The following is a 10668-nucleotide window of genomic DNA, read 5'->3' as shown; positions in this document are numbered from 1 at the left end:
ATATTACAAGTCAATTCAAGCCAAATTGAATATAAAAATTCAATTTTTTTAGTCGATCCGAGTTTTGAAAACGCCTAATTGAGTTGATTCAGAAAATTATATTACAATGCCATGAGGATACAGTAAACAAATAAAAACCGTAGCAATTTCACTTTGGTTTGCATTCAACGTGATTCTATTTCTATACCATATTCATGCATTTGTTTGGACAAGCAGTTTGCATTTACAATTGTACAATGATAATGCTACCAGAGAACTACAGAGAGAGGTGAAAGGAGATAAACGTTGTGATTAAGGAGTTAACAAATACAACAGCAATGTGAATAAGTTAGCAAAGAGAAAAAGAAAGCTCATCCCGGAAACAGGTACTTCATGAACTCCGTTCGCGGTCCTCAGTCATCATTCCTTTCATACTCTTTGATAACCAGATCGCCGTCTCCCTTGGGGACACCAAAGCTTTGCCGAAAGGCCTCAAAACGACGGAGAGCTCTTGCAATCTGTTTTGATGCAGTAACTCAGCTGACAATTCAAGAAGCCCTTCAAGTGCTTCTGCCCTTTGCCTAAAAGAATTGACATCCAAAGTTTCCTTTGCCGGTGTCTTCACAGGCTCCAATGACTTGGATTTTAGAGATGAGGTACTGGAGTTCCTAACCTCCGTTTCTATAACGCCAGGATTATCTGAGACGTTTGGTGTTGAACTTAAAGCTTCAGAGCAGCTTGATGCCAGGGTCACTGGACTAGCCATGGTTCTCACATTGAATTCATCTATCACAACATCTATGGGTTCTGGAGATGAGAAAATGGAGTTCACAACATCCGTTTTTTGAACCACAGAGGGAACGGAATTCCTGACATCCATTTCTTTGACACCAGAACAATCCGAAATATTTGGTGTTGAACTTGAAGCTTCAGAGGAACTTGATGCAAGGATTGCTCGACTAGTCATGTTTCTTATATCCAATTCATCCCTCACAACATTCATGGGTTCTGGAGATGAGGAAATGATGTTCCCAATATCCATTTCTTGAGCACCAGTGGGAACAGAGTTCCTACCCTCCATTTCTTTGACACCAGAATAATCCAAAATATTTGGTGTTGAACTTGAAGTTTCAGAGAAATTTGATGTAACGGTCACTGGACTAGTCGACTTTCTTATATCCAATTCATTCCTCACAACTTCTATGGGTTCTGGAGATGAAGAAATGGAGTTGCCTATATCCATTTCTTTAACACCAGAGGGATTTGGGGTTGAACTTAAAGCTCCAAATAAATTTGACGCAACTGTCACGGGACTAGTCGTATTTGTCATATCCAGTTCATCCTTAGCAACATTTACATGTTCTGGAGATGAAGGAACAGAATTCCTAGTATCCATTTCTTTAACACCAGAGGGAATGGAGTTCCTAACATCCAGTTCTTCGACGCCAGAATAATCTGAAGCATTTAATCTTGAACTTAAAGCTTCAGAGCAACTTGACATAAGAACCACTGGACTAGTTATGGTTCTCATATCCAATTCATCCCTCACAACATTTATGAGTTCTGGAGATGAGGAAGTGCAATACCTAGTATCCATTTCTTTAACACCATAGGGAATAGAGTTCCTACCACCTATTTCTTTGTCACCAGAACCATCCGAAACATTTGGTGTTGAACTTATTGCCTCAGAGAAACTTGATGTAGGGGTCACTGCTCTAGTAATATTTCTTGAACCCAATTCATCCATCGCAGCATTTATGAGTTTCTCAACATCCACATTTTGAACACCCATTTCTACTTTTCCATCACGGGACTGCTCAATGCCAACAGGGAAGTTACCTTGCCTTATAACATAGATAACATCATCATCAAATGCTGGAGGACAAGCAGTATCTGGTGTTTCGACTGTTGAATCGCACACATTTGTTCCTCTATCTGGTTGTGAATTCTTCGGGCTGGATGAAATTGATGAGGCAATGCAAGGCACAGTTTCTGCAATTGATGAGGGAAGTCCCAATATAGTGAACTTATCCTCACCACTGGCAGGCAAAGAAAGATTTGAATGAAGCATCACATCAACCTTACTACTAGGTCCGCCTGCCATAGTTTCATCCAGCCTGATGGTGAGGCAATCTTCCCAAGTTACAGGGACATTTTCCACAATGCTTAACCTGCTTGTAGGGGCATCGTCCCTTATACTTAACCTGCTTAATGGGGCATCATCACTGCTACTTAGTCTTCTAGTGGGGGAATCTTCCCCAGCAGTTGGTCCACTTAAAGGGTAATTTTCCCCAATACTTAACCAGCTTATAGGGGCATCATCTCTAATATTTAAACTGCTTATAGGAGCATCATTACTGCTACTTGGCCTGGTAATTGGAGCATACTCCCAAGTGCTTGAGCTGCTGCTCATACGGGCACCACCTTTACTACTTGGGCTACTCATAGGGGAATCATTCCTACTACTTGTTCGGCTTAAAGGAGTATCATCCCTACTAAATGTCTGCTTTAAATGAGCACCATCCCTACTAATTGTCCTGGTTGCAGTAGTCTCATCCTTATTAACAAAATTTTCTTCAGAAATCGAGTATGGAAGGTCCAAAGGGGCATCTGGACTCGCTTTTTCATCAACTGAAGTGAAATGAGCCTGAGCTGGACCAGATTCTTCAGTTGAAAACATGACAGATTCATGATCGAATCTGTAGCCTTCTTTCAACAGAACCTCATGCATCTCTGATTTCAGAGCAGGTGAGCAGCATGGTGGATGTGATTCAAAGCTCTTGATGTCGGCAATCATCTGATGATCCTGCGTCTGTTTTGTTGTGTCAATAAAAGTGGTTGTTGCACCATCGCAAACCTCAAGTGCTTGAATTGAGGTTGCAGGTGAGACAGAAGTGCTGTTTTCTGTCTGCACCGTCTTGGTAGCCCCACTTAGTGCTATCTCAGTGTCTTGTTTTACCACACCAGAAGCATTTGTAGGGTAACCGTTAGGCAGTTGGTGGGAAATAGCCTCACAACCCTGGTTTGCTTCTGAAGATCCTAAGGTTCTGTTACTTGCCCCATTTGAAACATCACTTCCAGCATGCTTCATTTTTACTGTAACAGATGATCTTCTTGCAACATTGGAAGTAATTCTGTTTTTAGAAGGCAGATCATCTTCAGCAACATGTTTCCCCATTGCAGGTGGAAGAAACCCTTCTTGTCTAGGTTTGGTCTTAGGGGAAGAGGGTTCAATTACACCTAACTGGAGAGGAACTTTGCAAAGTGAGGACACCAACAACAAATTAGATTAAGATTATACCATTAAGTGGTAGTCATACCTGCTGCTTCAAATGGTGTGATCCCGGCATCTTGTTTGCACAATCTAATAGTAATTTCGCTGAAGCAACAGTTGGTGTATTTGCATTAGATTTTGAACCTGGAGTTGGAGCAGGAGATTTGAGAACTTTGGGTGACGCCTCTATATTATTTCTTTGAGTCAATCCACCTGCAGCTTTTGTACGGCTACCTCTCATAGGGGAACCACTTTCTCTTACTTTCCCTTCTTTCAAAGTCGTTACTATGCTTTTGATGGTTTTTAGTTGCTTTGATGGAACATTAGATCCCTGTTCCACCTGAGAAGATTCCGGCATTCCTTTTTCATCAATTTTACCAGTGAATATAATGGAACAGATCTCTTCTTCCTTAGAATTGGAATCCATGTCAGTGGATTTACCATTACTTTGACTCTCGGCGAAATTTTTCCTATTACCACGACCAGTGGTAATATGCTTATCCACGCAGCAGTTCTTCGAAAGGAAGCTGAATGATGGACTATACTTATCAACGTATGGCTGCAAATAAGGGTGCTTCAAAAGCTCTGATGCCTAGTCAAGGTGAAAACTCAAAATGTTACACTGAAGTCCTGCATGTGGAGAATCGTTAGAATTAAGCAAAAAGAAACTCTTACACTTGGTCGATGCTCTGGATTCTTTCTTAGCATGCCCTTGATAACTGCTTTCCTGTGCATGTAACATTAAACAGATTAACAATCATGCAGTGAGGACTTGATGACTTGACAAAATATATAGCATTAATCATGTTTGGTGTTACTACCAAATACAGATCACTGAGTCCCTTGGGATTATAAATGAAAATTCACTATTTTTTGCCTAATAAAGGGAAGAAACAAATTTCCAAGAATCCAAATTTAAAATTCCTAGATCTGTAAGAAAAAAATTGATCAAGAGATCTGCACATTATTGAAACCTAATGTCATGTTAGGTACATAAGTATTAACATAAGGAAAAAGCTTAATTATTACATGAGTTTTAAAATAGTTTTTCATAACTACGAAAGAAATAGAATAAATCTAAACTTGAAGTTAGAAAGATGAGTAAAAACTCAAGTAAAAAATAGTACCTATTCAAAATAAGTAATATACATTCTCTCTTTATTCAAATTAAGTCAGGTGGGTGGCTAAATACCAAGTGATGCTAGTTTATTGCTAACTTAGGTACTAAAACATGAGGAAAAAATAACACTCCTACCAAACATAGCATAAAAGAAAAATTAAAAGCAAATGAAGAAACATGCAAGGGTAGAAAAGCACTGTCAGAGCATGAAAAATCACAAAGACAACTCAGTTATCATGAGAACGTACAATAAGTGAGAGCTCTAAAAATAATATTGAGACTTACAATGATGGAGAATAGCAAGAAGGCAAAGAGCCGATAGAGGAACGATTTATCTTGCTTATCAACCCTGCCATGTCCTAGAACAAGAAGTTTAATAAAAATTAATTGAATTAAATTTGCATAATTTGCATGGTTAGTGGAGGCATACAATTAGTAGTTTATGGAAAACCTCTCAAAGGACATCACATCACACTAGACAATAAGATGACATTAACTACATTGAAAGCATTATTTTAAAGAGTGGAGGGCAGAATTCATGGAAAACAGTTATGAACATAGCAAAGGTGCTACATATTATTCCCAATTCAGATAACCGACAGATAGAAAGTTTCATTATATTTGGCAATGGGAATAAATTCCACAATAATGCAAAAGGGGGGAAAAGAATTTTTTTAATATCCCTTTAAAATGACATCAAATGAAAGTACCATTCATCAGAATGGCGTAAACTGAGTAAGCTCATTCCTGAACAGAAGAAAATGATTCAACCAAAAGAATTGCAAGAACTCTTACAAAAGCTTTAAAAGCATGGCGACGAGCAGCCATCTCATACATAGAGCACCCTGTTCAACAAGAAGCAATTCAACTTATGTATATATGTATACATTTGTCTATGTCAAACACTCGAGAAAATACACATACCCAGAGACCAGATATCAGACTTAAAACCATAAGGAATATCTGCAAGCAGTTCAGGACACATGTAATTGGGAGTTCCAACCACCTGAGGTACGTACAAAACAACTTTAACTAGCACTGGAACTAAAAATAATTAGCACATTCTAATATAAGAATAAATGCAAAAAAAATAAAAATATCAAAGGTAAACAAATATTGTTGATTGTCAATATAAGGGTTTGAGAATACAGAGTTCTAGACTAGTGGTTGTTCTCATACTCATGGCATTGGAGGCTCAAGGTGCAGGTTTCAACTCCCTCCTCCCCACTTCCTTTGTGCAAATGTATTGAGTATGAGTGCGGGGATTGAGGAGTACAAAATCTAACCCAATAATACAGTTATAAACAATGTCTTTAGATCAAAAAAACATAAATGACAGTTAATTTAAGGCACTGCAGTAGGTATTGCACAAATTTTAGGCTCTTTTACAATAAATTATAAATACAAGACCATTAAAAATGTTAAATACATCTCTCCTATCATCAAATGTAACACACTTATTTCAATTCCTAAATAATGAAGCCATCAATCCCAAAAAATACTAAGGTGTCACCAAGTGATCCCTTTTTGCTTTAATTCTTTCCTTAAAAATGATTAAGAGATTATTAATGAATTTTACTCAACAATTCGTTAAAACTTGTTCTCAGTAGATAAAAGTAAAATTAGCAATGAGTTTAACAGAAAGCTTTGCACACAGTATGCCTGTTCATTTTAACCAATCATATTATTTTTCCAGAAAATGTTACTATGTTAGACTGTCACAGCCAATGTAGAAGAGTGGAATATGTTATCAATTAGAGAATATGGGTAATATGCTACCATGCAAGAAATTTTTCCATAAAAGTGAAAGAAATTGAGGCATCAGCCAACAGAACACAAATATTAAGACAAAACTGCATTTTCAAGCTTTATAGCATAAGCATATTATACCCCACAGTAGGAAGATAAGGAATAAATTTGCTAAAAGAAATGATCCAAAAGAATTCTTTTCCATCTTTGGACATGGTTGAAAAAGGATTAAAAAGAACATGTATGTCAAAAAGTCATTTCATTACAAAGTACATACCGAGGAAGCCAAATCATCTGCCTTTAGAGTTTTAGCAAGCCCAAAATCCCCTAAACCAGTACAGACCAGAAAGAAGTTTAGGATAAAAATCTCAGAATAGACAATAAGGTAGGATATCTAACATAATAGGAAACAAAGAAAAAGAGAAAACCTCTAAGAAACCAAGAAGAAAAGGAAAAAGACAAACTCACCTAGCCTGACATCTTCATCTTTGGTAAGAAAAATATTGGAACACTACCGAGAAAGTGATTAAGTCAGTGTCAGTCCATAAAACATTAATTTAATAGAAAGACCAATGTGAATTAACATTGGTACCTTTATGTCACGATGCAAAACAAAATTTGAATGCAGATATTCAACTGCCAGAAGTAGCTGCACAAACCACTTGCAGAGCTTCTGCACAATGTTCATAAACATTGGAATTAGCTGTAAGTCATAACCACTTACCATCTTCCACAATTAGATGGGGTCATGGGGACCAGGGAGGCCCGAAACCTCAACGGGGAACCTTTCACCATGCCACACGACTCTAAAAGAAACTAACTTGTAAAATCAATAGGCGTAGAGAAATTAGATTACCTCCTCGGGGAAATAGATCCCATTTGATTTTTTCATCAATTCAGCCCTGTTAGAACGTTAAACAGAACAATATTTAGACAATGCAACTTTTGCAGGATTTGTAAAAACAAAAACACTCCGAATCAAGTTCTCGTACAAATACAGAAACTCACATATCTCCACCTTCGCAGTATCCAGTAACAATGCAAACATAGCAACCCTACATAACAATTACAAAACTCAAAATGAAATTAAAAAAAAGGCAGTCACGTACTCAACAAGCTAAAAGTATAAGCAGATTTTGAATCGAGAATCCTAGCAGAAAAAAATAGTCTGGTATCTTACTTTCTCAACCCAGGCTTCCTTAAATTGAACAACGTAAGGGTGTTGAATTCGCGAAAGAAGTGCCATCTACAGTTCACAATAATCGAAACTAGATTGTAAGTTGGAATATTAAACTCGCTATTGCTTTAACGCGGAAACAGACTGAAGTGTTTAAAAAGATGTATAAACTAACTTCTTGATGTGCAGAACTCCTACAACGCTCCGTTTGCCGCGCCAATCTGATCTTCTTCAACACATACCTACAATTAAAAAAAAGTTCAACCAATCAAAATAAGCAATTAAAATTAGAAATTGAGAAATTCAAAAACATATAAAAAGTACTTTTTCTTCTCGGTCTTGTGATAAACGAGAATGGCAGCGCCAAAAGCTCCACGGCCGATTTGTTCCATGATCTCGTAATGATCCAATCTCGATTCCATTGCTATTAACTCTTTACTGGCTGTCCTTTTTTTTTCTTGTATGATTTTTATAAAAAAAAAACAAAAACAAAAAATTCAAAAAAAAGGAGCAGCGGAAAATTGTTTTGAAAACTCATTTTCGTTTTGACATATTTTTCTCCGGATCTCGAAGCAGTTGCCGGAATCTTCGCTTCGCCACCAATCCTGCCGGTGCATTTCATCAATATCCAAACGACTCGTTTTGAAATATCAGCATTTTTCAAAGTCATCGAAATCTTCGCCGACGGTCGTAACCGCCTTTTTCTTTCTTCATTGCTGTTGAATTCTTTAAAACCTTCCCTATTTTATTTCACTCTCAGCATTATTTCGGATAAACTATTGAAATGGTCACTTTTGTTTTATAAGTATTCACTTTTGATCATGGAATTTTAAAAGTAATATTTTATTTATTTATATTATTATTTATAACATATTGATTATTTTTATTATTATTTTATAGCGTATTGACCACTAAAATATTAAATATTATTAGTTTGATGATATGATAAGTTAGTAATAAAGATAACAAAAGGACATATGGCTTGCTACGTGGCACATCAAGTAGGTAAGTAGTACCTTTTACATTTATAAATTAGTTAAATTACATCATTCATCACTGGACTTTAAATTTTTTAATTTAATTGCTCAACTTTAAAAATTCTCATATTTTAATCATCATAATTTATTTTATTAATATTTATGTATAATATAGTATTTATTATTATTATTTTATTAATATATGATTAAAATAATATTAATTAAATTGAAATTTTAAAATTATATTTAAATAAAAAATATTTCCCAAACTCTCAAATCACAATCCCATTTCCACCGTCACCCTCACCATTACCAGCCTTTCCTATTAGTCTTTTCCCTTCCGACTATCATCCAAAATAAGGTGTCAAGTTCGAATTGAATTCTGCTGACAGTAGATTGAGGATCACTACTATCATGTGTGATGTTTCTATAACCAGATTCCCCTGGTCTCGTCCCCAGTTCTCCCTGAGGAGACCATGCGAGAACGTGAAGAACAATGCCGTGAACTTGATCTTTCAGAAACTCTTGATTGGCCAACACTCGTGGGCTCGTGGCCATACCCAAGGGGGGCTATTGAAGTAGAACTTTCTGCTTCACCAGCTGGAAGCGAGTTCTCATGACCTCACCTAATAGTCAGAAAGGGAGGGGCTGATCGGAGAGGCTGGTAATGGTGAGAGTGACGATGACGTGGGGTTGGGGTTGTAATTTAGGATTTTGAAAATATTTTTTAATTTAAATACAATTTTGAAATTTTAATTAAATATTTTAATCCTATAATAATATAATAATAATAAATACCACATCATACATAAATATTAATAAAAAAAGTCATTGTAATTAAAATATGAGAATTTCAAAAGTTGAATGATTAAATTAAAAACTTTTAAAGTTTAGTGATTAATGATGTAATTTATTCAATTTATAAAACCAAAAGATACCACTAGCTAATGACGAAAAACGTTGGTCAAAGAATTACATTGGATATTATTTAACTTTGAGATATGCCTTTGAGATAACTTTGTATTTAAATTCATACACATATAAAGTGTATATATGCCTTTGAGATAACTTTGTAAAATCTAAAATGTTCATTTAACTTTGAAAGAAAACAACTCCACCTGAGTTAATATAGATATCGCGATGAAATGTTCATTTAACTGCTCTCCCTATATTATTTTTTTCTCCTTATAGGAATAGAGTATCTTAATATCGGTCAATAGTTGTCGTACAACTATCAATTGTGATTTTCGATCCAAATTAATTTAATTCAATTGTTCATCAACAGGAATCAACACTAGGAAATGCTGCCATAAAAATATTATTTGCTGCCAACCATGCTCAATGATGAACAGGAAACATAAGCTTCTTGGGCTATAGAGCATCTGATTAGAACGTGATTTAAGTCCTCATCAAGGCCACAACATGAGCTAACACACTTATCCCACAACTTGCCATCAGCTGCAAATAATTCCTGCACCTTCATATCTTCCAAACCTAGAAAGGAATAGAATCCACGAAAGGGGGGGTTCCTGCCATGAACAAGCAATTGTAGGCGACAAAAGATGGGTTATTGCCTTGGCAGACTTCCAAGAAAATGCTTTCCAGGAAATATTTTGCTCTGAAGATACTAACAACAAGAGTTTCGAAATCAGAAATATAATATTTCAAATACCATCATCATTACTCTTTTAACAAAAATCTTATAGACTGTGCTTTGAGTCGATTTGACCAAACTTACACGTCTTTAACGAATATTTACCTTTTTGATACTGTTTAATATATATTTCTCGAAGTGGCACCCTTTCGGCTGAGCTGGTGAAAGGCGCGTCCCCGGGGACGCGTTTTATCCGTGTTTTCGCTGAGTTGGATGCCACGTGTGGAAGGTGCATCCCGGGGATGCGCCTTCACTGACTCGACTGCCACGTGTGGAAAGCGCATCCCCGGGACGTGCCTTCATTAAATGCCATAAATGCCCCCATCCGTTTTCCCTAACTACCCCCCTCCTCCCCTATATAAACCCCCTCAACCCTTCCTCATTCTTCACACCAAAATCATATTCTCCTCTCTTATATAACTCAAATTCTCTAACTATTTGAGTTTTAAATTTGTTATTAATAGTAAGAAATTTATTTTTATGTTAGTATTTTTTTAAATAGTTATTATATTTTATATTAATATATTTATGTAAATATTATTTTTTTATTAAAATAATATTTATATAATTATTATTTATTTAGAATTATTAATTTTTTTGTGCTAATTATATTGTTTTGTCTACAGTTATAATGGAAAATAAAATGCTGTTGCGATTGGATATTGATCATATCTCCAGACATTTTAGCGATATGGTAATATCTTTTATAATGTTAATATTTAAATTTATTTTTATTTT

At 35.9% G+C, this 10668-nt stretch overlaps 1 protein-coding gene across 1 annotated transcript; it reads right to left on the bottom strand.

Moving 5' to 3' along the window:
* Positions 1 to 276: 276 nt before the first annotated feature.
* Positions 277 to 7735, bottom strand: LOC120155531 (serine/threonine-protein kinase Nek5-like). Its single transcript, XM_039167064.1, has 14 exons — positions 7624 to 7735; positions 7475 to 7541; positions 7303 to 7368; positions 7131 to 7177; positions 6979 to 7024; positions 6715 to 6795; positions 6591 to 6633; positions 6400 to 6449; positions 5298 to 5379; positions 5169 to 5218; positions 4659 to 4732; positions 3929 to 3980; positions 3300 to 3845; positions 277 to 3223 (listed from the first exon to the last, which is right to left on the bottom strand). The coding sequence occupies exons 1-14, from the start codon at positions 7719 to 7721 to the stop codon at positions 371 to 373; spliced, it is 4155 nt and encodes a 1384-aa protein (XP_039022995.1). The 5' UTR covers positions 7722 to 7735; the 3' UTR covers positions 277 to 370.
* Between the last annotated feature and the right edge of the window lie 2933 nt (positions 7736 to 10668).

This window comes from Hibiscus syriacus, unplaced genomic scaffold, assembly GCF_006381635.1.
Source record: "Hibiscus syriacus cultivar Baekdansim isolate YM2019G1 unplaced genomic scaffold, ASM638163v2 tig00111193_pilon, whole genome shotgun sequence".
NCBI lineage: Eukaryota > Viridiplantae > Streptophyta > Magnoliopsida > Malvales > Malvaceae > Hibiscus > Hibiscus syriacus.
Note: the sequence above shows the minus strand (reverse complement) of the source record. Positions and strands in the feature narration are given on the sequence as shown.

Excerpts from the sequence above, each read along its gene's own strand:
- LOC120155531 (XM_039167064.1), bottom strand. The coding sequence starts at position 7,721 with ATGGAATCGAGATTGGATCATTACGAGATCATGGAACAAATCGGCCGT. Across the intron at positions 7,178-7,302 it reads AGGAAGCCTGGGTTGAGAAA|GGTTGCTATGTTTGCATTGT; the intron begins GTAAGATACCAG and ends ATTGTTATGTAG. Across the intron at positions 5,219-5,297 it reads GTCTGATATCTGGTCTCTGG|GGTGCTCTATGTATGAGATG; the intron begins GTATGTGTATTT and ends CTTGTTGAACAG.